At 36.2% G+C, this 27,414-nt stretch overlaps 1 protein-coding gene across 2 annotated transcripts in view; it reads right to left on the bottom strand.

Annotated features, from left to right (window-relative positions):
* KLHL13 (kelch like family member 13) overlaps window positions 1–27,414 on the bottom strand; it is a 200,525-nt gene that overhangs the window by 34,768 nt on the left and 138,343 nt on the right. For both annotated transcript variants that reach the window (XM_052663078.1, XM_052663077.1), the window contains exon 3: window positions 4,197–4,338. In XM_052663078.1, coding sequence (XP_052519038.1) covers window positions 4,197–4,338 — 142 coding nt within the window. The remainder of the gene's footprint in view (window positions 1–4,196; window positions 4,339–27,414) is intronic.

The following is a 27,414-nucleotide window of genomic DNA, read 5'->3' on the forward strand; positions in this document are numbered from 1 at the left end:
ACGTATGTTTAGAGAACAATGAAAAATCAGAAGTCTTCCAGAAATTTGCCTTGTCTATCTGTCCCATTAACTCTACTAAGGTAAAGCAGTAGCAAAGATTACATAGTCGAATGGATAAAGAACTGAAGATTGGCAGAGTAGTTATGGAAGACCAACAAGGAACCACAAAACTGAAGGTGCTAGGAGAAAATATTTGCAAATCATATATCTGCTAGGAGATTTGTATCTAGGATATATAAAGAACTCCTACCACTGAATAATAAAAAGATAAATAACTCAACTAACAAATGGAGAATTGACCTGAAGAGACAGTTCTCCATAGGTGATATACAAGTGGCCAGTACAAAAGTGAAAAGATGCTCAATATCATTAGCACTCGGGAAAACGCAAATCAAAATCATAAGATATCACTTCACACCTTCTAGTATGGCTATAATAAAAAAAGACAGCTAACACATGTTGGCAAAAACATGAGAAAATTGGGATCCTTATACTATGCCAAAAGGAATTTAAAACACAGCCACTTGAGAAAACACTCTGGCAGTTGTTCAAAAGATTAATCATAGAATGATATATCACCCAGCAATTCCACTCTTAGGTATATACAAAAGATAAATGAAAACATGTTCATGCAGACACTCATACATGAATGTTCATAGCATAATTATTCACAATAGCCCCAAAGTGGAAACAACCCAAATGTCCATAAATGGATGAGTGAATTTTTATAAAAGTGGTATATTCATGGAATGGAATATTATTTAGTTGTAAAAAGGAAAGAAGCACTGATGCATGCTACAGTGTGGAGGAACCTTGAAAACACCATGCTAAGTAAAAGAAACCAGTCACAAAAGACTACATAGTATATAATTCTATTTACGTGAAATATTCTGAATAGGCAAAACTATAGAGATATACAGTAGACTAATGATTGTCACAGGTTAAAAAAGAGATTATGAGTAGATGGGGAATGACAGCTAATGGATACAAGGTGATAATACAGATAATAATGTTCTACAATGGACTGTGGTGATATTTGCCAAACCTTGCGAATACGCTAAAACCCAATTGAATCATACACTTGAAAGGGATGAATTTTATGATAGGTGAATGATATCTCCCTAAAGCTGTTATTTTTAAAAGTGAAGGTGTTAGGAAGGGTATGATTTGATGAATCACCATAGGATGGGGTTTAAAAGATGTTAACAACCTGAGATAATAGCATGAAGCCAAAGGATGCAAATTTTCCATGAGAAAGTACCACAGTTGTAGCAGTAGTAAAGGAGTGAGGGAAGTGAAATAATCCTTGATTTCATCAATTACTACTGAAGCAAACCCTGGTTCTTACTTGAGTACAAGTATTTTGCATTGCTAACACAAATGAGAATCATGAATTCTCCTGGGATTTATTCAAGATTCCAGGAATCCAAGTGTATTAGGTATCTAAATTTTTTCCAGGCACTTTCTTCAACAGCCTTGTTTCATGGAGCCTATTTACTGGAGACAAATAATCTGCTAGAGCAGATCAAGCCAACCAGATGGGCACCTTATTTGGCACACCCATTACTTCTAATCAATGACATTTCCTCTGACACCTTCTCTGTTTGGTTCAAATGGAAGGGAAATAAATGGATATTTATTATGCACCTTACTGTTCCATAAATTGTTGCATTTAATCTTCACATCTACTACCTACATTACAGATAAGGAAACTGGCCCAGAGAGGACAAAGACTTTCCCAAAGTCACATAACTAGCTGTAAGTGGTAAAACTCAGATTCTACTTTTAGCCTAAACTCATGTCCTTGCCACTATAGTTGTGCACTGGGGTATCCTTCAGAGTGAGACTTCTTTAAATAGTTTCTCCCCACAGATCTATTCCCCTGACAGCTACTTTCAATGCCTTTTGAAGCTGGAGCTTGTGTGATTACTAATTTTAAAACAATGATAACATTTACCCATTAAACACTTCTCTAGCTTGTTCCCTTGACAACCACACACCTAAGATTAGATACAAAAAAAAAAAAAAACAAAAAACACAAGCCAGTCCCTGCTAGTACTTGGACTTAAAAATCTCAGTGAGAACACAATTTTTAATAGACTTTTAAGGACAGTGTACAATGTTTTTCAATAGCAATATGGAATAGTACCATTACACTACCACAAAAAACATAACATGGACCCACAGAGATGTTATGGGGAGGGAGGTGGGAGGGGGGTTCATGTTTGGGAACACATGTAAGAATTAAAGATTTTAAAATTAAAAAAATAAAAAACTTAATAAAAAAAAAAAAAGGAAAAATCAGTTGAAGAAAGAACAAACTCTCGGGTTACTCTCACATTTCCATTCCCACCACCAGCCTAGACCAACAAAGGCCGAACTAAAACCTGACACAGCCAAGTGTAAGCATTCTTATGATTCTAATATTTCAGCATTCTCTTCCTTCAGCATACTTAAAACATCACCTAGGAACTTGTTAGAAATGCACATTGCTGGGTCCCACCTCGAGAGTTTTTGATTCAAAAACTCTGGGGTGGGGCACAATACTCAGTTTAAGAAGCCCTCCTCCTTGTAATTCTGATACGGAATAAGATCTGAGGACTACTGTTCTAAATCTTTTTGACTATACTAGAGTGGCTTTCATTATTTGATATAAAGTAAATTTTTAAAATTAGCAGGACCACAAAAATGGGCTTTAATCCATGACTGTGGTCATGGATAGGGCAGAAGTATAGTGGAGGGGGTGAGTCTCTCTTTCTTTAGAGAAAGTACTTTAATGTAACAAAAAACCTCTTCCATTCATGTTTTTCCTGTTTGACTCCTCATTCTCCTCCCGCATACTCTTGTAAAACCAACAGTTAAACCATTTACGGAGAACCTAAGATTCCTGGAGATGGGAAGCTTTTTTCCTTCCTGGCCCTCTCATTTCTGTTGATGAATGAGGAACCATAAAATCCAGCTCCCACTAGAAACTGAAACACGGGGGAAATGAGATTTCAATGAATCACAGATGGGAACTTGAAGAAAATTTAGAAATCTGCTTCCCAAGAGTCATATTTTCGAGATAAGAAAAATGAATCCCAGAGATATTAATTGGCCACATAGCAACTACAAGCCTCTTTCTCTCATTAAGCTATGTACTATACTATATACTGCTTGACCATAACGGTTCTTGACCAATGATATGCATGAAATTCATCTGGGGAGATTTCTTTTACAAGTATATTTCGAAGAATTTATTTTCCTTACCTTAGTAAGCTGAGAAGATTGATATAATTTAACTATATCTAAAAGAAATTTATGGACATCGAGCATTATACTACATTCCCTAAGTCAGCAACACCCACAGAGGTCAGGGAGTGTCCACAGTACTCAGAAGTACTTGGACTGCTTATCCCTATGTAAAACAGCTCCATATCACACTTTTTGGTGTTCTTTGGGCTTTCTATTGTTTTTCTGTTCTTTCCTTTGATGTTAGTTATCACTTCTTGCATGTATCAGTGTGTTTGCCTCCAGAAGCCCTCAACCCTTCTCCTATATCCACAATTGTTAATGTGAGCTGAGACACCAAATAAAGACAATCTCGAGAACTATGATAAAGGTGATGGGAAAATAGGTTGTGAGTGAGGAACTAGAAAATTTAATGTGGGGGCTTTGTGATATTTACCCTTCCTAAGACAAAATGAAAAGCCAACGTTGTCAGATACAACATTCTGTAAGAAAGTAGCATGAGAGCAAAATCTCTCTTACACAAACGAAATAAACAATGGAGTCAGAATATCTTTTAACATCAGGAAGGCATGTAATTTCCCCCCTCAAGGTTTCTCCTCTGTTTGTTTACTTTTTTTTTTAATTAGTAAACTTTATTTTTTAAGAGCAGTTTTAGACTTCCCTGGTGGTCTAGCAGTCAAAATTCCACCCTTCCAATGTGAGAGTGGTGTGGGTTTGATCCCTGGTCAGGGAACTAAGATCCCACATGCCATATCCCAGGACAGCCAATAAATAAAATAAGATAACTTTTACAAATTAAAAAATATAAGAGCAGTTTTAAGATCACAGCAAAAGTATACAGGGTTCCCATAAACCCCTTGTCCACACACAGGCACAACGTCTCCCACTAGTGACATCCCACACCAAAAAAACCCTGGATGGTTTCTGAAGCTATGTAAATAATGTAAAAGGGACAGTGAACTTACCTGTAACACCACAGAACTGTGGGTATTGCTGGTAAAGATGCGTGTGGTTCCAGCCTTGGAAGACTGCAAATGGGAAGAGAGGCCCATTTCACTGCTTCCAAGGGACAATTTCATGTGCTGGTCTTCCTCTTCCACTAGAGATCTGAAAGGTTTTTAAATCAGAAGGAAAACCAAATGAAAACATGTCATATAATTCACAATAATGAGATGATTTAAAGAAACACTCACTCATCTGATTATGTGCCAATCATCTGACTATGGAAGACACATGAATGCTGTTGCATTGTATTTGAGGCTCATATCATTCTATATCACAAAAGAAATAGATATATATTTGTAAAAAGCCTTCTGAGATCAGAAGAGATAAATGAGAACTGAGAAATCAACCCAACAGCTGACTCAAAACTATAATTACAAAGGGTTTCTTTTTTCAGTGCCAGAGTAATTGCTCTGGGATTGTTTTGTTTAGGTAGCAATACCATCAAATTGTATTATTTGCAATTAAAATTAATTTGGAATATCTACTTTTAGAAATAAAAATAATATCTGTCATTTATTGAACAATCACTGTATATCAGATACTTGTCAAGAAATTTACACACATGATCTCATATAATCCTCAAAGCAATCCACTGCAATAATATTACTATCATCTCCTTTTTCTTAAGGGGAGGGAAAATGAGCCACAGAAGGGTTAAAAATTACTTACCTAAGGTCACAAAATTAGTAAAGTGACTGGGCTAGGATCTGAATCTAAATATAGTCTGTTTCCAAATTTCAAAGATCCCATAAATAAAAAACAAAGATTAACTGTGATATACTATACATTATTTCCTTTCGTGTTACTGTAGTTCTAATCAACTCCAACTGAACAAACAGTTTTACACATGAGGGAATTCCCTGGTGGCCCAGTGGTTAAGACTCTGTGTTTTCACTGCTGAGAGCCCAGGTTCAATCCCTGATTAGGAACTAAGATCCCACAAGCTGCAGAGCACAGCCGAATTTTTACACATGAAATAATTTATTTTTCTTGGGAGTATCTCTCACCAAATAATCACTTCGGATTATTTAGCTAAATACCTTCAGCATGGGCTTCCCTGATAGCTCAGTTGGTAAAGAATGTACCTGCAACGCAGGAGACCTGAGTTTGATCCCTGGGTTTGGAAGATCCCCTGGAGAAGGGAAAGGCTACCTGCTCCAATATTCTGGCCTGGAGAATTCCATGGACTCTATAGTCCATGGGGTTGCAAAGAGTCAGACCTGACTGAGCAACCTTCACTTTCACTTTCCTTCAGCTTTGTGGTTTTCCATCTTTCCGAACAAACAAATAATAAAAATAATAAGTGTATACATCACATTGGCAATTTTTCAGGGGCCATAAAAAGCATTAGAGAACCTGTAGTCAACAGGTCAGTTAGTTTCACAGAGAAAATGGCAAAACAATAGCTATAAGGCTTCAGGTTACACTAAAAATTGACCATCATGTACAACCTTTCATTATTCCTCAGACTCGGCAACTTCTGTTTCCTTAGGTATGTATTGCTTTAATTGTTTCTGAATCACCTGCCTAAGAGTGGGGAGCCTGTGGCTCTGAACGGGTTTGTGCATTCATGATACAGACTGCTAAAATGGACATTAGGAAGGGAAGAAGGAAGAATGGATTTTCAAGTGCCAGAACTCTGTCTTTTTCCTATTTCTTTCTAACCTTCTGAAGGCTGAAGTATTGGTTTCTCTAACTCAGGTCTATCCAATTCCATAAAGATTTCACCTCTCCCCCTACCATACCTATAGCCTACGTTGATCAGTTTTAACAGCAAAAAAAGTTTTAAGACTATACTTTTAATAAAGTTTGTGCTTTCTGAATTCCAACACCAACTAAATGGCTTTAAATCCTGTAATAATTAGCAAAAATCTTGGCCTTCAGGGTGATGTCATTTCTTCTTAACAATATTAGAGCCATCAGTTCAGTTCAGTTCAGTCGATCAGTTGTGTCCAACTCTTCGCGACCCCATGAATCGCAGCACGCCAGGCCTCCCTGTCCATCACCATCTCCCGGAGTTCACTCAGATTCACGTCCATCGAGTCCGTGATGTCATCCAGCCATCTCATCCTGGGTCGTCCCCTTCTCCTCCTGCCCCCAATCTCTCCCAGCATCAGAGTCTTTTCCAATGAGTCAACTCTTCGCATGAGGTGGCCAAAGTACTGGAGTTTCAGCTTCAGCATCATTCCCTCCAAAGAAATCCCAGGGTTGATCTCCTTCAGAATGGACTGGTTGGATCTCCTTGCAGTCCAAGGGACCCTCAAGAGTCTTCTCCAACACCACAGTTCAAACGCATCAATTCTTCGGTGCTCAGCCTTCTTCATAGTCCAACTCTCACATCCATACATGACCACAGGAAAAACCGTAGCCTTGACTAGACGGACCTTAGTTGGCAAAGTAATGTCTCTGCTTTTGAGTACAGTATAACCAAAAAATGAATTAATAATATATAACCATGTTTTATTCAACTCTCATGGATATTTAATAAAGAGGAAAATTTGAACAATATTTTAATAAGCATAAAAAATGAATATAGCTTTCCACTAGTTTTGGAAATAGCTTTTAAAAAAGAATTAAATTATATACATGATATATAGCCTACACATACTCACAGATACTTTTAACCAGCTTCTGCAGACAGACATTTATAATTACAGAATCAAATGGAAAAGTGGCAAATAGAATGACGGTAACTGATATCCCTAACCAGAAAAATTCCACTCATCCAGGATTATTTTAATGGGACATTCAAGCAGAATGTTTCATTAGTTTCTGTATTCCTGACATAGAACCTGGCACATGAGAGGTTTAATATATCATCATTTCTGTGGGTCAGTCCAGAGACACTTATTTATCATGCAATGCTTTAAAGGACCATCAATTATCATTTTATAGAACCACAGACGTAAACAGGACAGGAGTAAAGCTGAAACCGCACTGCCCCTGTGACATATCCTGGAAACTGTTTTTTTGAATGAACTGCAGACAACCACTTGCTTCATGTCAGTGGTCTCTTGCTCCTAAAATTGAAAGGTGGAATATGAAAATACAGCCCTTTCTTGGCAAGATAATATGTCTGGCTTTCTAACTAATTACTTCAAATGCTAAAGGAGGCTTTACTAAAATCACCTTCTTCACGATTTTTTATCAACATCTTTTGACTTTTTAACATTCACAACGCTCCCTATTATTTCTGCATCAGTAACACCACATGTCATGTCAACCTCAGCAGATTCAATACTCTCTTCTATCTCCTTTTCATTAAGTTTATTGACTGGATGTGAAGCACATTGTTCTTCAACATTGCAAGGAGGTGAAACCTCTCTGCAAACCCCAAGCCACAATTACATCAAACTATCCTTAAAGGAATGATTATCTGAGTAATTCCAAGAACAAATAACATTTTTTAATCTTGTTTTTTTCAAGTTATATTGGTTAGAAGCGATACAGGGACTAGTGGCTCTCAGTGGAGGGAGGGGAATCAAGGGGATTTTTGCCTCCCATCACCGCACGCCCATGCTTGGCCTTGTCTGGGCACATTTTACATGGTCGCTAGGTGGAGGCGGGGGTTGCTCCTCTCATCTAGTGGGACACTATGAAACATCCTACATCACACAAGAAAGGTCTCCACATCAAAATTGTACTCAGGCAAAAATTTCAAGAAGGCCAAGGTTGAGAAACCCTGATAGAGAGACATAACCTCCTCAGGACAATTTTTCTAAAGAAATTTCATGTTCTAAATAACTTCTCAGTCTGAGAGTTAACTCCATGAGGTAATACTAGCAGTCAGAAACACAGTAGAATTATTAATTACCACTATCTCTTCTAAGACTATCTAATAATAGAATATCTCTGCTCTCCTCCAGTCTATCAATCTGAAAAATCAACTGTTTATGGGAGATAAGTAGATAACAGCTTTGAAGTTAATAAGACAGTTATGCTTCCTAGGTAGCGCTAGTGGTAAAGAACCTTCCTGCCAATGCAGGAGACATAAGAGACGCTGGTTTGATCCCTGGGTCCAGAAGATCCCCTGGAGGAGGGTGTAGCAACCCATTCCAGTATTCTTGCCTCTTCCCATGGATAGAGGAGCCTAGAGGGCTATAGTCCATAGGGTTGCAATGAGTCGGACACAACTGAAGTGACTTAGCATGCACACAGGCTTTTGTTCTTTGCAAACTCATATAAGAATCATTCCTAACTCTGCTTAGAACAACTGTTATCTGGGGAGAAAGAAAACAATTGGTATTTGAATTTACTTTTACATGGCAATTTAGAATTAAGCTAACTCAGTCCAAATAGTCCCACTTCATCAAAACTGTTCAATTATTCATGGGTAAGATTGTGTTCATCAATTTTCTTTTGAAAAATTCAATCTTTTTCTTATAATGTCTATACATTACTACCACACCTTTCCCATCCACCCCACCACCACTGGACACATCTTATTTCCTAAAAAATGACCAACCACAGAACGCAAAAGCAATCTTCCACAAAGTGTGCTTGAATCAGTCAACTGTACTTGCTCAAAGGGAACAATTACTTTTTTGAAGAGCATTAGGTAGAGAAAGAAGCACTGTCTGATCATCTTATTAAAAGCATTACAAAGGTGGTCAAACCAAACATACACAGACTATGGCATTTTTTGCACTCTTATTTGAAGACAAAGGAAATAGACAATCTAAGCAATTGTCACACGTTGGCAGGGTGACACTAACATTGTAATGCTGTCTCAAAGCCGTCTATATTTTAAAAAATTACCCCAAGGGAAACAGGTGTAAATGATATAAGGACACAATTCATAAATATATAAGTACAAATAATTAACAGAAAATGCTCAACTTCAACCTCATTAGCATTCCAGAATATGCAAATTAAAGCAAACCTGTACACTTAAAGAGTAGAGAAGATATATTCTCAAAATTGCTAGTGCAAACACATATTAAGCCCTTGCCATCTGTATGGCACTGTTTATTCAATGGATTTTTTAATGAAAATTTAAAACTCATCAAATGTACAAATTCTTTTTTTTACACTGAACACCATGTCAATGAAGGACTGTTTATTACTAGTAGGTGGGCTAGAGCAAGAGTGGTCTGTCAATCTGGTTCAAATATGTTTTCAACAATGAATAGCTCTGTAGAGCTAATAGTCTGGTAGATGTTCTGTGAAGAACCATGTACTTAGAATTCACAATAGCAGTCAGGTTTGTTGGTATGTCATATGGGGATGGGAAGGGTATCTCATAATTGCATCATTTGGCTCCAAAGCCTCAAAAAGTCTTAGAACACTCATCAATTTCAATAAAACATGCTGATAGGATATATGTAAGACCATCAGAACAGGTGTCAGGTTGTTCCTTTACTTGTTTTTTATTTCTGAGGGAAAAAAATAAGTGAATCAGAGAAAAACTAGAAAGGTAGAAGTATATCAATGCTTTTCTCTCTTTAGTTCCCAATCAGTTTCACAGCACTTCTTATTGCTTGTGACTTACATTATAAAGCGACTAAGCCTAACAATGTATGTAATTCTAATAATGTAATAGCACTATAACAAAAGAACAGGGGTTTCTGAGTTGGTGTCAAAAGTATTATTCAAATACTGCAATTTCCCAGAGTAATAATATCATTATAATTGAAAGTCATGCCATTGGGTTGGTGTGCAAGTATAGCAACAATAACAAAACAAAAATAAAAGTCATGAATGGTATAACAACACAAGTCACGTTGGTTAATCAAGGCACTGACTCATGCTTTCCACCACCCATCCCCCAGAAAAATAAAATAGATATTTCTCACACTCACAATTTAAAAAGAAAATCAAGAAAAAGGCTTTCTTCAAAGAAGAACTCCCCCGCCATTTGTTTTTCTGCTCTGAAACAGAGAAGTGTCTGCTAGCAGCAGCATTTGCTAAATGAAACATTTCTTGTGATAAAGTTGCATTGGCAGGTGGGGGAAAAATTCAGCCACCTGTTCTCACACTCATTTGAATTTGAGTGCTAAATCCGTCAAGGTATTTCCTTCCCCCATGAGAAATAAATTAAAAACTTAAGACGGTATTAGTCATTTCCCATTGATTTTTCTATAAATTCAAAATATGCATTATGCAGTGAATTCTAAAGATGTTAATAAGCTTCCTACCTCAAAAATTTAGAACTCTCCTTCACCACCCCATCAAAACCTGAATCATATGCATGCACACACACACTCAATGACACTAAGAAAAAAAAGAAAGTATTTTTAAAAATCAGAAAATTTCCAATTCATGAAGTTAATGTACATACAATAAACCTGGTATTTTCTGTAAAAGAAAAACCTTCAAAACCTAAAATATTTAAAGATATATCCCAACTAAAATTATCATTTATGGTACTACTGCACAAGGAATTTATCAACATCATAGCAATTCCTCTTAAGAAAGTGTAGATTAATAACTATTTCAGAAACTATGGAGAATGTATCTTAAGAAGATGCCTGCCTCAAAGAAGCCAAGAAAGATAAAGCTTTCGTTATTTGTATTTTTTAACGACATAAGTACATTATTGTCAGCTTGCAATAAATCTGCTAATGGAAATCTTTAGCATAGATGATATAAAATAGCTGCTAAACTTTCCAAGGCTTTCTTTTCTGCTGTAGCAATACCAGAGCCCACAAAAGAGGAGAAAAAGTTCAAGGTGATAGCGTCAGACTTTAAAGTGATTTTCCAAAGTAAAGAAGTTTCTTTATATGCAAATGTATGTCACATTTAAAATAAAATCACATTAATAAATAACTGATGTCCGTTTTAACATAGGAATAAGATCATCTACCCAGCACCTGCTGTGTACTAGGCAGTGTGCCAGACATGTTCTCTGTGCTGCTTAATCCTCGTAACAATCCCATTTTAAAGACAGGAAACTGAAGCTCAGTGAGTTTAAGGCCTCGAGATGAATCTGGTAACTGATTTGAACTTGAATCTGATTCCACAGCCCACATTGTTCCCACCACACCAAGCCTAAAAAACAAAGAGCAGAGAATATAGGCCATGAAGCCTCAAGATGGACATTCCAATGTTTAATTTATAGACATGAGGATCGTTCTGTTACAGGGAACCAATTTGTTGGCTGAATTAGTTCAGGCTAAAATTATCCACTTTTACCACTACCTCCATAACAACCATACCAATGTTAAAAACCTCTCCATGCCATTCTCCCAGCACATCTGGGGTTGGGAGGGAGCATATCCTAAGATATAACTCAGATCAAATTTAGGGAGAACTCAACATTACTGATACGAACATCTAAAAGAACAGATTCTGAATTCCAAAGCCATCCAATAGCCATCACAGAAATAGCACTATGACACAGATGAGGGAATTGGGCTAAACAAATGGGATGACAAATGATATTCTGCTTTAACTTGATGAAAGTTAATTATCCAAACCATAAAGTATTTGCATTGAATATCTCAGTCCTGTCCTTGAAGTGAAGTGAAGTGAAGTCGCACAGTCGTGTCTGACTCTTTGAGACCCCATGGGCTGTAGCCCACCAGCCTCCTCAGTCCATGGGATTTTCCAGGCATGAATACTGGAGTGGGTTGTCATTTCCTTCTCCAGGGGATCTTCCTGACCCAGGGATCAAACCTGGGTCTCCCACATTGTAGGCAGACGCTTTACCGTCTGAGCTACCAGGGCACTGTCAATTTAATGTTTGCTCCCTCTATCTATATTTCAAAACTTTAGTCTTCCTTCATCTTTTAAAATCCATATATCAATTAAACTACATCAAGTCTCATGCACCTAGACTAGAAAATTCTACTGTTTGGAAGCTTGGTTTATATAAATTTCTCATCATATTTGGATGAAAGATATAGATAGAAAGTGAAAGTCGCTAAGTCGTGTCTGACTCTTTGCAACCCCATGGACTATACAATCCATGGAACTCTCCAGGCCAGAATACTGGAGTAAGTAGCCGTTCCCTCCTCCAGGGGGTCTTCTCAACCCAGGGATCGAACCCAGGTCTCCCACATTGCAGGCGGATTCTTTACCAGTTGAGCCATCAGGGAAGCCCCAATGGGTAGTTAAATAGATAGACGGTAGATAGATAGATAGACAGAAGTAGAAACAAAAAGAATAAGCAAAAGAATGAGTTCTACTTGAAACTAATATAACATTGTAAATCAACCACACTACTTTTTAATAAATGAATTCTAAATGCCGATTCTGTATCTACTACCTAAAAAGTTAAGTCTCAGTCAAAACTCCCCTGCCTTAAGAAGCCATATAAGGTGAGAGAGCACCCAAGTGGTACTGGTGGGAGGCAGACAGCAACATGGACATATAGTTTGGGTGAACAGCATAGTCTCCCATCACAGTCAATAGTTTCCTTCCCAGCACCCAGAAGAAAGAGTTATAACCCTCTAAAAGGATGCTCCCTACCCCACTACAGCCAGCACCAGCCCAGCTATGAAGAAGGTGAGCTATACCTGAGGCCAGGAGCATGACTTCTCCTTCTTCAATCCCCAAATGAAGAAACTGGAATGGGAACTCTGACACCCCGGCCACCTTTCTATAAAGGAGCTTTTTGCTCCCAGAGGATTTATTAACCAAGGTGTCATTTTACTCCTATTATCTGTAACTCACTAACTTTGAAATTTGACTATGGTGCTATGGTGCGTTTCAAGGGAAAACTGTATTATTAAAGACTTGGGCTTTTACCTGCCTAATATTTCAGTTTATGAAATATTCAAACATCCAAGTTATCCAATTTTAGAGTTTATTATAAAGGCAGATTCCACAAGCTCAAAACCAATTAGAAACCACTGAGACAAATCTCTCTGGGAACAGGAGGAATCATTAATCAAGTGGTAAAAATCTAATCCATTTCTGTCTTTTCTGAATTTCCTAGTTATATTCAACTTCATGAAGTCAATAATTCATGACCATGTCTTAAGGGAATGTTTATTTCTCTTTTAAAAGGAAACATGATAATAATAACAAGGAGTAAACTTTCCAACTTAAAAGTAATAGCCAATTGCACTCCATGTTTTAAGAATTACAATTGGCAGCTCTATGAGTCCCACTGATTCTATCTTCAAAGACTATAATAAACGTAACAAATCTCATTCTTGATTTTGCAATGACCTAGAGGCAACCCTAATTATTTCAATGAATATATCAAATCAATCATTTAAATGTTTAATATGATTTCATCAAATTGATGTTTTATTATGATAGCCAATATTTTTAAGAGAAAAGAAGGTAATACAAAAAGAGAAATCAGAAGATAAAGTCTTAACCCCTAGAGTCTGGGAATCACACTAAGGATAGTTCTCCCAAGCCTGTCTCAGATATGAAGCTTGGAGAAGCAAAAAGTCTAATTTTAGTACAATTTTTCATAATGGAATTATTTTCCATTTTGTACATATTTGCCTCACCATTTAAGTTTTTCTTTTGTTTTGTTCTTGTTTCTTTTTAGAATATTTATTTGGCTTCCCTAGGTCTTAGTTGTGGCATGTGGGAGGGACCTAGTTCCCTGACCAGGTATTGGACCCAGGTCCTCTTCATTAGGAGTGCAGTCCTAGCCACTGGACCACCAGGGGAGTCCCTGCTTTTGTTTGTTTCTTTTTTGGTCGAGCCCTGTAGCATGTGGAATCATAGTTCCTCAAACAGGGATGGAATACATCCCCTTTGTATTGGAAGCAAAGTCTTAACTAGTGGACTACCAGGGAAGTCTCATCATTAAGGCTTTTTAAATGAAACTTTGCTATAAGACTTTGTTATCCATCTTGTACAATGCTTACCATAAAGAAACATAACCTGACCTTAAGTTCTTAGGTTGTTAGAAGATGAAAGAAACCTTACTGTCACAGCCCACTCACCTATCTATACATTCAAGCATATTCTAAGAGAAGAAATGCAGAAATGGCTTCTGATTTTTCTCCTGAAATGCCATCCAGAACCTCCACTTGACTACAGTCCTAGAAAACTATTTTAACTAAGATCACTGTATTGGTCATTTGCATTCAACATCACAATGCAATTTCATGATCTAACTACAGATAACTCTATTAATGTGAGTAACACAAATTGCTCTATAAAAATACTTTCATAAGATTTTGTCCACTGTGCAGGAAGGAGTCTTTTGAATAAAATATTTATGTACCATGACTATATTTGTTTACCCCAAATAATAAGTATTCTTGATAAAATTGGCAATGACTTCCTGGAAGGCAGACTGGTTATTTTTTTAAGAGAGTAGATGCAAATTATGATTCATTGAGGAGTGTGCCACTTTGGGGGTAAGGTGTTTCTTTTTAGGAACATAATGGTCTTTGGCTTAAAGAGTTTGTGTTCTTGGTTGGAACTCAAAAAGGGTCAAGGCAGACCATATCATATAAACAGTATGACCGTAGGCATCCAACACTCACATTTCCCAGTCAACTAAGTGGGAATTCTGAAATAGAATCTAACTGGAGCATTTTCAGACTGTGTGTGTATGTGTCTTGCTGAAGCAATCTATGAATTGTGAAGCTGTAATGAAGTACTGCCTCAAACTGTTTGTGACATATATAACTGAAGGATATTAAGCAAGAGAGAAGCATTCCCTTCCTTTCCTTCCTTCCATACTGTCCTTTAAACTAATTTTCAACCCCAATTTATAATTTCTGACTCTCAAATTGCAGGTGAGAAGGAGGTGAAGAAGAGTCACCAAGTAGATGAAGAGAACAGGGTCAAGGTGTCAAGTTTGCTCAGCTAGTTGGAAAATGCTGGCCTAAATGCTATTCCCCCTCAAATCACCCCATCTACAACAAGCTATTTCTTGAAGCAATGTCATTTTTAAATGTTCAAAATCCAGTATTTTTATAGATCATGCTTTAAGGAGAAAATTGGCTTTTTTATTTTTTATTATTATTTTATTTTATTTTTGTACTTTACAATACTGTATTGGTTTTGCCATACATCAACATGAATCCACCACGGGTGTACATAAGTTCCATACTCGCAATGGAAAAAAATTTGACTACATAGTTCTTTATCATTTCTGGAAGCTTAGTCAGTCAGAAGGAAGTTTAGGAATCTCAAATGTATCTAGATGTCATGCATTCAAGAGAGACATAGATAGGATATTCTGGATTCTAAAAGAGAAGTGTTATCATCAAAATATTTCAGTCATCTTTGACTCCTGGTTCTCTCCCATCTCCTATGTCCAGGCAACTAACAAAATACTACTAAGTGTCTCTCTAGTATGCATCTATCTTTCACCACCTCTCCACCCTCACTGTCCCTGCCACACTTTGGGTATCTATTACTTCTTCCTTGGATTTGGTTATTAACATATTTGTTACAGTACAGCTTCTTCACATACTGCAGCTGTATTTATAGCTCTGAAAGTCACTTCCTTGCTCGAAAGTATTCAATGACTCCTCTCTGCTTGCTGAACGAAAGTCAAATCTTACACTCTTGGACTCCAGGCTTTTTGGACTAGCCCTCTTTAACTAGTTGTACATTCTGGCAAATAACTCAAAGCAAATATGTATTTAATGATTGAGAATAAAAATCTAAATTTATTCACAAACTATCATTTATTTTGCTTTAGAATATGTTGTTTTCATACGTTAATAACTGCTATGCTGTTTTTTTTCTATTCTTAACCAAGTAATGTATTTTATACATTTATTTAAAATATTTCTGATAGAAGGGAAAGTTAGTTAATTTAAATTTAATATCTGCTGGGAGTTCCCAGATTGCCCAGTGGTTAGGACTCAGTGCCATGGCCCCAGGTTGAATCTTCAGGAGAGGAACTAAGACCCTACAAGCCGTGGAACACAGCCAAAAAAAAAAATTATCATCTGTTAAACCTTTACATTTGGTCTAGCCTCTTTAAGTATAATATAATTCAAAACATAAGTAAATGTGCATGATTTTTTGAGTATTGATCTTAAATTTATTTCTCCTAAAACCTAGTCAGATTTCTTTTTATCTTAGTAAGCCCTTTCTGTTTTCAAACTATACACAGAAAACACATTATCATTTAGGTGCAACCATACTAGTTTTAAAACATAAATTTGTCTAAAATACTTTTCCCCATCATGGTAAAGGACGTGTGAAAATAAGCCAAATAAATCTTAACCTTGCTGCCTTGGAAGAGATCATAATCTTACTTTCTTTATCAGATTACAATTTGATGAACCATGACTAAAATATTCTGGTCACTGGTAAATTGCTTCTGCTAAAATTACTTTCAGTCTGTGCCAGCATCATAGTATTCATCAGTAAGCAAGGAGCAGAATCAGGATTTTGGATTAGCTCTTTTCATAGGAAAGATAGCTGTAACTTATCTAATAAGACTGTAATATACTAGATTCCTCTATATATGAAATGAAGATATGCAACACACTTTTAAGTGAAATAATTTGCACAAGGCTACAGACCTAAAAATTACTCGCTCTAAATCCGTTCACCAACTCAACATTTGAACACCTGCTATGTGCCAGGCCCTGCACTAGGAGATAGGTATAAAAGGGATACTTGCTTGCAAAGAGATTACAGTAAAAGAGATAATTACTTTGCAAAGGACTAAATGTTATAAAAATAATAATAAATTATCAACATTATCTACTAACAAATTCCAGATTTCGTAATTTATATAAGCTACAGTAACAAAACTAATTACATACTTGCTCCCTGGTACAGAAGCGTATCAGTTCATATTTAGCATATAAACACCAAATTTAAAAAAAGTAAATAACATCGAATTTCCTTACTGTTACTTTATTTGAAAGGATTATCCATCCCAGATCAGGCTGTCTGCAAGGCTGGATCAGCAATCAAATAATATCCACTATGCAAAAATATAATCTGTAATTATAATTACAAGAAAGAAGGCCAAACGTATGATGATTGATGGTAGATCACATCATTTGAAAAAAAGTCTCTAATTATATCTATATACTTCAGCAATATGCCTACGAAAGATATGCTAATGAGCCAGGTCACTGGTCTACTTAAGATGAAAATTTTGGTTCCAGTTCCATGAACCTTTGTTTAGCTGTGAATCATTCAGAAATGATTGCACACACACATCCTTTGAGGGAAAATACTCATAATGAATAAAATGACTTCAATTTGGTGATGCTAAGGAATTGTCTACTGGATAATCTACTTAAACCAAGAATATCCATATACTCTTCAAAACTGTATTTCAAATTTTTTAAAGAATGTTATTATTTTTTTAATATTTATTTACATGCCTATGTGAGGACATAGTTGCAGCATGCAGGATCTTTGATCTTTGTTGGGATCTCTGATCTTTGTTGCAGCATGCGGGATCTTCAATTGCAGCATGTGGGATCTAGTTTCCTGAACAGGGATCAAACCTGGCCTCCCTGCACTGGGAGCATTGAGTTCTAGCCACTGGACCACTAGGGGAGTCCCTCAAATATTCTGTTCAGTTCAGTTCAGTCGCTCAGTCGTGTCCGACTCTTTGCGACCCCATGAATCGCAGCACGCCAGGCCTCCCTGTCCATCACCATCTCCCGGAGTTCACGGCCATCCAGTCAGTGATGCCATCTAGCCATCTCATCCTCTGTCATCCCCTTTTCCTCTTGCCCCCAATCCCTCCCAGCATCAGAGTCTTTCCCAATGAGTCAACTCTTCGCATGAGGTGGCCAAAGTACTGGAGTTTAGGTCCACTCAAACTAAAGCTAGGTCAAACTGTGTGTTAATTAGGAAAACGGTTCAATGCAATACAAGAGAAAAATCTCTAGTATAATCACATCTATAAAGAGAAATCTAGTTGAGGTTTTTGTAGTAAACTGCTTTTTAACATTAATTTGTAATGCAATTAATGAAACAGGATGAAGTAATAAAAAGGAAATATAAACTAAGACTGGGTTAAATCATCAAATACAAATGTACACAGATGGCAGAAAACTGACTAGACTTAAATATCACATTCTCTTTCTAGGTACAATGGTATGACAAAGAATGATTTCTAAGGTTCCTCCCAGCTTTTGGATTCAAAGAATCCTGAATAAGATACTTAGGCTCTTTTTAAGATGCCATGTTCTGGTCTCATGGGTCAGTGAAAAGCACTATATTTTTAAAACCAAACAAACAAACAAAACCAAAGAGTGAAAATAGAAGATGTTATAGGGCAAGTTGTAAATGAGCAAAGGTCATTTAGAATTTGTAGAAACACCCTTAGTGAGAGACTTTCAAGTGGGGAAGAAGGAGGGGGAGGGGGAAAGGAAGGACACAGTGATGGCCAAGGCACTAGTTTAGCCCAGTTGCCACCAACAGATGAGCTCGCCACTCTAATACATCATTCTTGTAATGCTTCATTTTCAAAATTTTATTGTTCTAAAATATCATATTCATGGGACTTGGTAGTCTGGTGGTTAAGACTCCATTCTTCTAGGGCAGGGGAGCATGGGTTTGATTCCCTGGTTGGGGAACTAAGAGCTTACATACCGAGCGAGCTGCCTGGCCAAAACAAACAAACAAATCCCCTGCAGTATTTAAAGCTTTTAAACCAAAATCTCAATCGAGTCCCTGAATCTTCCAATCTAATCACATGTGTCCTTAAAAGTGGAAGAGAAAGGCAGAAGAGTGGGGGTCAGAGAGAGATAGATGTGAAAAAGACTCTTGCCGTTGCTGGCAGTGAAGATAGAGGAAGGGAGCCAGAAGCCAAGGAATGCTGGTGGCCCCTAGAAGCTGAGATCAACTATTGGATTACAGCCAGCAAAAAAGATGGGGACCTTGGTGGTCCTACAGCTGCAAAGAACTGAATTCTGTCAGTGATCCAAATGAGCAGGAAATGCATGCTCCCCTAGAGAATCAGCAGCAAACACAGCGCTGCCATCACCTTGATTTTAGCCCAGTGTGCAACAGCTACAGTGCTGTCAATGGCAGCTAACTACCAGGGGGAAAAAGGTGGGTGGCCAATGAAAGTAGAATAATACTTCAAAAGAAATAGGAAATAAGAGGTTAATTCCAGTATCATATCAGTTAAGTAAAGATTATTGCCCCAGTATTTTCCTGTAATTTCACCGCTTGACTGTACCACAAAGTAGAGCTATCTTTTTCCTATACCACCATCCAATTCAAAAGTTTATCTCATCTGTCATACTTCTTTGTTCTTCGAATCCTAGTGAGATATTTCCTAATTAGGAGATGGCATTAAAGTAGCAAAACTCTATGAAAACAAAAAGGCATTAGAGAAGCCAAGATCATTGAAATGAAGACCTGTATTTGAATTCTCACTTCACCTCTTACTTGAAGTGGGACATTGAGCAAGTTAATTAACTTCTTGGAACCACCGTGCCCGTAGTGTAAAACAGGGAGAAGACTTACCTTTCTGGAGTGTTTGGGAGACAGCTGACAAAGTGCTTGGCTTTTTTTGTTGTTGTTGTTGTTGTTTTTCTGGAAAAGGAACGACTTACTACTTGCAACAAGTAAGAAGAACACCTGGAACCTTTCCCAAAGGAGTGTCTTCCTGGACAGCAAACTTTGGGAAGTTTTAACAAAATGCTTGTACTCTAATATTGGAACTCAATAAACTGTATTACACTTAACTATGTTAAACCAGCACATTTTAAATATTGGAAATAAATACATTTCATATGAAATTTATAACAACTGTTATATAGGTAGATCAAGAGTTCTGAAAGTTGTTTTTATTTACACTGTTCTTATGGAAAGATATTTCATTTCTCCACTGAACCATATAAAAAGTATTATACAACAAGCTGGCCATCTCCTGTCTTACCATACCGTAAATGTGATAAAATTGGGTAAAAACAACATATACCCTAATCATAGTAAGTCATGCCAGTGAAAATATTTTACTATAGTAGGAAACATAATATAATTTTATTTTTCAGTAAGATTACATCACATAGTCTGGGATCAAATTGCTGATGCTTTGTAAAGGTAAAAATAGATACACTTGTATGCTATAAAGCACCTAAGCCCTGTCCAACTTAAAGGATGGCACTTCGTTCTTCTTCTTTAAAAAGGTGACTCTCAAGTTTAAACATAAATTACATCATTTTCCACCTTATGGAATATGCATTTCCTTTTTTGTTTACAAATTGGGATATAACTGACATACATTATATTAGTTCCAGGTATACCACATAATGATTCAATATTTGTATATATTGTGAAATGATCACAATAGGAATATGCACTTTAAAATGTTATCTATATCCAATTCATATCTCCTCTGTTAGCCCAGACACATTTCTCCTCTGTAGTATTTTTACCATCATTAAATTATTATCATTACTGAAAGTATAGTAAACAAAAATGTTATTTAAACTTGTTTTGGTTTAGAATTTTCACAGCAGTAAAATAAATTAAGCAACTTAACTGTTTATACATATAGGATGTAAGATAAAGAACAGTCATTTTGAATAACTGCAAGGACTATATCCATAATACCCAGCAGAGTTATGCCTGACACATATCAGGCAGTGAATAACTTCTGAATATCATAAACTCAATATACAGGTGATTGAAAAAGAACTGAGCTCTTTCAAAAGTAGATTGCTCAGTAACTTCTTTATGTACTGATTGCCCAAGAATCTCACATTTATACCACCTCATTCTCAGCCTTGAGGAAATAAAAGCAAAACACTGTGGTTGCTATTTCAATTTAAAATATCAGCATGTACAGTGGTTATAATTCTTGACTTTTCACCAGAAGTAATAAAGCCATTAATACAAACAAAATACTTGCCTACCTCTTAGTTCTTTTTTTTTTTTCTTCCCCCTAACTTGGCCCTATTTAGGTCTCATCTAAATATTCTAAATTTCAAGCAGAATGTCTAGAATTCTTATCAACTTCAGACTTCCCATGATGATAAAAGATCTGCATTTCCACCTCTCTTCCCTCTGGGGAAATGTTTTGAGCAGTACTTGGAGGTAATGCTCATTTATTTAGACATAAAATACAAGGAATCTAGATAAATTATTGACAACATTCTTGGAAATTTCTGAAAGCATCAGAAATACTAGCTTTCTGTCTTGCAAATTTCTTGTGTCTAATAATCTTCAGTTACATCAAATAATTTTTAAGAGATCTTTTTAAAGACACATACATGCTCAGTGCTCAGTCATGTCAGACTCTTTAGGATCCCATGGAGTGTAGCCCACTAGGCTCTTCTGTCCATGGGAGTTTACAGGCAAGATTATTGGAGTGGGCTGCCATTCTCTCCTCCAAGGGATCTTCCCGACCCAAGGATCAAACCTGAGTCTCTCACATTTCCTGCATTTGAGGCAGATTTTTTACCACTGAGCAATTGGGGAAGTCCCCAAAAGACACATACAATGGGCTTAAAAACAAAATTTAAAAAAAATGTTTAAAGATACAAACAGTGGGCTTTAAAACTAAGTTTTAATTTCATTTGTGCATGCCAGACTTTCTTGAAGTAGCCAAGAGAATAATTGCTGACCCATTGTAAACTCTGAAAAGAAGTTTGTAAATTCTGATTAACTATGGTTCAGGGTGAATGCTATGATTAAAAAAATAATATAATCCCAGGCTCCTTCAGATAAGCATCATGTCTGTATGAAAGGAGAGAGGTGTCTTCCTTTAGTCAGACCACATGGGGAGCATCTCATTCCGATGAAGTAATCAATATCTTGTATAAAGACTAACATAAGAAACTGTTGGGTGGGGGACAACCAGCAGAGCGAAGAGTCTGGAAAACCTGTCACATGAGTAATGGTTAAAGAAAGAACATTTCCAGGCTTATATGTTACGGAAAAAAATAATATTTTTCTCCATAGCTCTAGAAGGCCACACTAGGAAGAGGAGATAAAAGATAGGAGGAATTGATTTTGCTCAATACAAGGAAGAGCTGTTGATGAATGAAAGGTGCTACCTTGGTGAGGTAGTGGGCTCTCTGTCACTGACAGCAATCAAGAAGAATATGTATCAGCATCGTTCAGAGGTGTCACAGGAAGGATTCTTGCTTTAAAAGGGGTTTAGATTCTTTAAATGACATCTGAGGTCACTTTTATCTCAATGATTTGCCATTAGTAAGTGTTAAGCTAATCCTCCTGCAAGTTCAGACAATGGAAATTCTCAAGAAACATGCTACTAATACAAAAGTTACACATGAACATTACATTGCTCTGAGGTGTTGTTATTTCTCCACATAATTTTATTAGATGGCGCATATGCAGTAAAAAACAAACTAAGGAGACACAAACAAAAGTTTCTGTATATGGTAATTGCAAAAATACTTAATTATTTTCTAATTTGAGAATATCAATTTGGGAACTATTGATAAATAGTGGCTAGATAAAAAAGATTTCTATGGTTGTTTTATTTTATTTTTGAGGTTGTATCTTATTCACTAAAATGGAAAAAAAGACAATCTTAGGGGATAGAAAACATGTCAAATTTAGAAAATGCATATTTAAATTTTCTCTGTCCTGTGAGTCATCCACAAAGAATATTTATATAGTATGAAAGAATCTAGAAAAATTATTGTCAAGTAAAGTACCATCTTTTCTAGGGAAAGCTGGATACTGAATTTTAATGATAAAAATGATAGAAAATGATTGTTATGGAAGTCAGTGTTACTGGTATTTTACTCTAAAATATATTTTATATAGTAAACAAAATAACTGTAAACAAGACACTAACTGAATACAAGTGCATTGGCTAAGAGGAAAAGTCTCATTCACTAACACTCATTCTACACCCATTGTTGGCTTGCTAGGATTCACTGTTACATTGTGCTGGTTAATTCTTACCCATTGTCTTCCTCCTGACTGCCACACCATTATTAACAAGACTTAGTGCTTCTAAAGAAAAGATAAAAAGATCGCTAATGCTAATTCTGTTCTATTTCCGTGTGTCCTTGGAATCTAATAATACATTAACCCTATAACATCAGCCTGAAGGAACCATTTGCTGTTTGAAAACAATGAATACCAAATACCAGAAAACCACTTAGAAGTGACTGCCCTTTCAGCTTTATTAATTTAGGCAAAATGACAGGTTAATTTATATGGTTCACACCTGTCAGGAGCAGAGTCTTTACTAATTCAGTTTACACTGACCAGAAGATCCTCCTTCAGGCTAAGGTTGAGCTTCAACCTTCTGTTGAACAGAGTGGAACACAACACATCACTCAGATTTTGAGCAAGACAGTCCCTTCAGAATTCCACCTGGATGGCACACCACCCTTGCAAGCGTTCCAAACTGAAGCTGAAAGAAGAATATCTATCCAATAAGTAATATTTGGAAATCAAGCTATCTGGAAGCCAAAGGATTATTTTCCAGATAATTTCCCCAAATCTTTCATCTTTAAGGTACTCCACTTTACTGGAGTCATACTGTAACACAATTTTAAAAGCACTTTATACTATATAAAAAACTATTTCCTTCATATTATCATAAACATTGTCTTTATCGTCAATAAGTCTTGAAAATACGGTTTTAATTCTCATTCAGGTTCTAAACAAGCAGAAAGCAAGCCAGCTTGGACTTTAAATCCACAAGGGGAAGAAGGGAGCTTTTCTGTTCAACGTTTGCAGTAAGTAAAACATTCTCTATGGTAGCTTTTACTAATGGCTAACAGCATTGGCCTATCAATAATGCCAATACAAGAGTTCAAGTCAGCAGCACCTATGCTGAGTTGAGAAAGAGACCATGAGGAGCCTTTATATTTTCTCCATATTTGCTCCATTACTACAACACACTTTTACTACAAGCAAAAATATTTTATATTGAAATTTCAGTCTTTGAAAAAGTACCCAAGTCATCAATGAAAATCATGTAATATGTATCTGATGAATCACAGTAAATAATGATAAAGGTTTAAAAACCAATACTGACGCTACACAAGCAAATAAACCAAAAGATGCTTATACTAACTGTGAAGAATTCTATATTCAAGACAGTAGTTTTAATGTTTATACATAATTTTACAGGTAAATTCTAAACATCACAGTCTATTAAAGAGTCAGAATTTAGCTACTTCAAATCAATGCAAAGACTTTAGACCTTAAAGACACAACTAACCATCTAATCTATAATCTGTGTTTGCCCGCCCAACCAATTCTGGAAGCAAACACAATGTTACTTGACCTAGTATTCTAAATTAGTCTTTATAATTTCTGAGTGAAAACTATGTGCAATTTAAATATCATTTATGTGTAGAAGTGTTATGGAATATAAGGAAACCCTGATGAGAACAACATGTTAAACATGGTATCTTTATTTCTGGTCCAGCAAGGAAATGAACAATTTATTTAAAACACTGATTTAAACTCCCCAAGCTAGTCTTCTTTTCCTATATTTAATGTATTTTCTCTGTGTATATTTATATAATATTGTAACCTATTAATTTACTTATAAAAATAAGTTAAGGCCAATTTAATAATACAGACTGTCACAATACCAAACACAGTCCAGGCTAGCACTAGCTCCTCAAATACACTTTTCCATTCTACATATGTGTACTATCAATAATCAGAGCCAACATGCAAGATCTATATTTTTCTGGCTTCTATCATCTAAATCAACTCACTCATATCATCAGGTTAAAGAGGTGAGGACTTAAAAGAAAGAAAGTGATTCATTAAAGATGCTGTATTAAGCTGTATCTGAGCTTGTGGCTAGTATGGATTGAGAAAATACAAGTATATTTTAACCATCTCTAAAAACTCACAAGTCAGCTGCAATAGGGGCTGCATATTGGATCTTTCGGACAGTAAAATGCAGTAAGAATACTAGAATCATTAGTAACCATTATTAATTATAACCTACTGACTTTACTTTCCTCAAGTGCGTATGTTTTGTTGTGTTTTATTTTGATGATAAAGTTGCTTTTGGTAAATCTTTGGTCATTTCTCACCAGTTAAGATACATAAAGTCAATAGGCACATCTCATTCTCTCAAATTATTTGAAGGAGCACCATTAACCTGTCACCTTCGTTAATCTGCACTTTTAACAAATACAGCTTTACAGAGACAAATAGAGCTGATTTTTTCCTTTTTTCTTTTAGAAACATAACTTAAATTTTAAACTTTATAGGAAACAGAATTTAACACCCAGATAGAATAACCTGGAGCATCTCTAAGAAGGAATATACAAAATAATCTGAAAATGAAATGAGAATGGGATTTAACTGAAATGTCATTTTCCCTCGCGTTCCTGGGAATTGCTTCTTTTGGACTGAGAGCACAAGCACACCTCTTCAGCAGTTGAAAGCCTTTCAAAGAACCAGATAGATACCCCTGTGCATCCGCTCCTCATATAAAGCAAAAACTAAGTAATAAAATGGCAACTCACCAGATTTCTAAACACACAATTAACCTAAAAGCAGGAAGAATTTTCCACATCTGTCCTACTGAAAAATATTTTAAAGGGAACACTTACAGTTAAGACAGACTTTCACTCGAAAGCTTTTCTCACACAATTAATTTTTTTTAAAAAGTCCAGCTTTCCCTCACTCCTTCTCTATAAAAAAAAGATCACAGGCAATATTTTAATTTATTATATCTCCTAGATTTTGTTTTTAAAGCAACCCTGTGTGAATTTAGAAAGATTTTCAAAAATTCTAGAAAGATTTCCCCCAAATATTTCAGTATATATTTACTTAAATTTCTAAAATAGACATTTGTATACTTTTAACTCCATGTATATAAATAGCTACTCACAGAACTATAAATTTGCACAAATTCAAAACTTATACTTCAGAACTCAAATTATAAAACTGAGAAAGATAAAATATCAAACTTATTAATATTCATACACAACTCAAGTATAAAAGTCCTGATTAAAAGTCTCATTTTTCTGATCAATGTGTTAATTCTGAAAGTTTCAAATTCATCAAAAAATTATAGAAAGCATGTCCATATTTAATACAACACCATCAATCATCAGCAGTTTTTGTGCCATTACACAAAAGAAGTCATCTTAAGTATTACAGATAAACCAAAATTCAAAAAATCCAACCAATGTAAAAGTTTATCCTTATGCATTTTCTTAGCTGTATCTTTAGACTCTCATCTTAGTAATTACATTACAATGAAGCACTTTAAATGAAAATAAACATAAACTCCCAGAAAAACAAAACAATGGTAAAATGTGGACATGCCAATATAGTTAAATGTCAGCAAGGTCGAGACTTTTCATCTTGTGGGGTTTTGGATGTTGCTGTTTGGGATGTTTAGCCCCTTTTGCCACAAGGTTGATTCATGAATGAAATCCCGCTTTAATATCCTATTTTCTCTCACTTACATGTATGCTGGAGAAAGTGGAGTTGACCTGGATGTTTTAAGCACAGGAACTGGGAATTTCCAGATAGCAGGAGAGCTCGTTTTCCATTTCAATGGCATGTTGTCACCACGGTACTACAATAACAGTAAACAGCGTTTCCATAACAGACTACCAACTAGGACTTCCATTCCACACTGTACTGACACAGCAGTGGCTGCCGCGGAGAACAAGCCAAGGATCCTGCCAGTGCCCTGAAACCGATGCTTCCAATCTGCAAAATAGGGCTGCAAGGCACCTCCTTTAAATCCTCCTGTCCCCTAAAGCCATATGATGATTCTACCATTCAAACTCCACAATAGTGCCACCTCGTTAGGAAAGCGTTGACTGCAGTATGTGTGTATATATATATATATATATATTTTTTTTTTTAAAGACTGCACTGTGCATACCACACAATGCAGCTTTATTTAATAAAAGCAGCTAGGGTTTGGCTTTTTTTTTTTTTTTTTTGGTATTATTTTCAGCTTGCATGACCATTGTTCCACCTTAACAGGGATACTGCAGCACGGCACTATATTCTGCACCTATTAACCTGATTTCTGACCAATAGTAGCAGGAAAAAGAAAACAGACGGGTTTCATACGAAAATGAAACAACATACCTACTCAGAATACACTTGTCATCCTCTGAACATTCTTCTTTTGAGCTGCAACAATACAAATGGGATATAAACCTCAGCATAGCCTTAGGCCACAGCTAACAGAGATCAGTGACTAAATTCGGCAGCCTGCTTTCCTCCTCTGCAAGCTCTGGCCACACAATACAAGAATGCCATTATGGGAAGAGCTCGTTTAAAAAATGCCAGTCTCTCAGTTTTCCAGTTTGAAGAAGGAAAAAAATGTAAGAACAAATATCAACTGCTGCAAAACTCTGCACGCTCTTCCAGTAGCTTCTC

This window comes from Budorcas taxicolor, chromosome X (genome assembly GCF_023091745.1).
Source record: "Budorcas taxicolor isolate Tak-1 chromosome X, Takin1.1, whole genome shotgun sequence".
Classification (NCBI taxonomy): Eukaryota; Metazoa; Chordata; class Mammalia; order Artiodactyla; family Bovidae; genus Budorcas; species Budorcas taxicolor.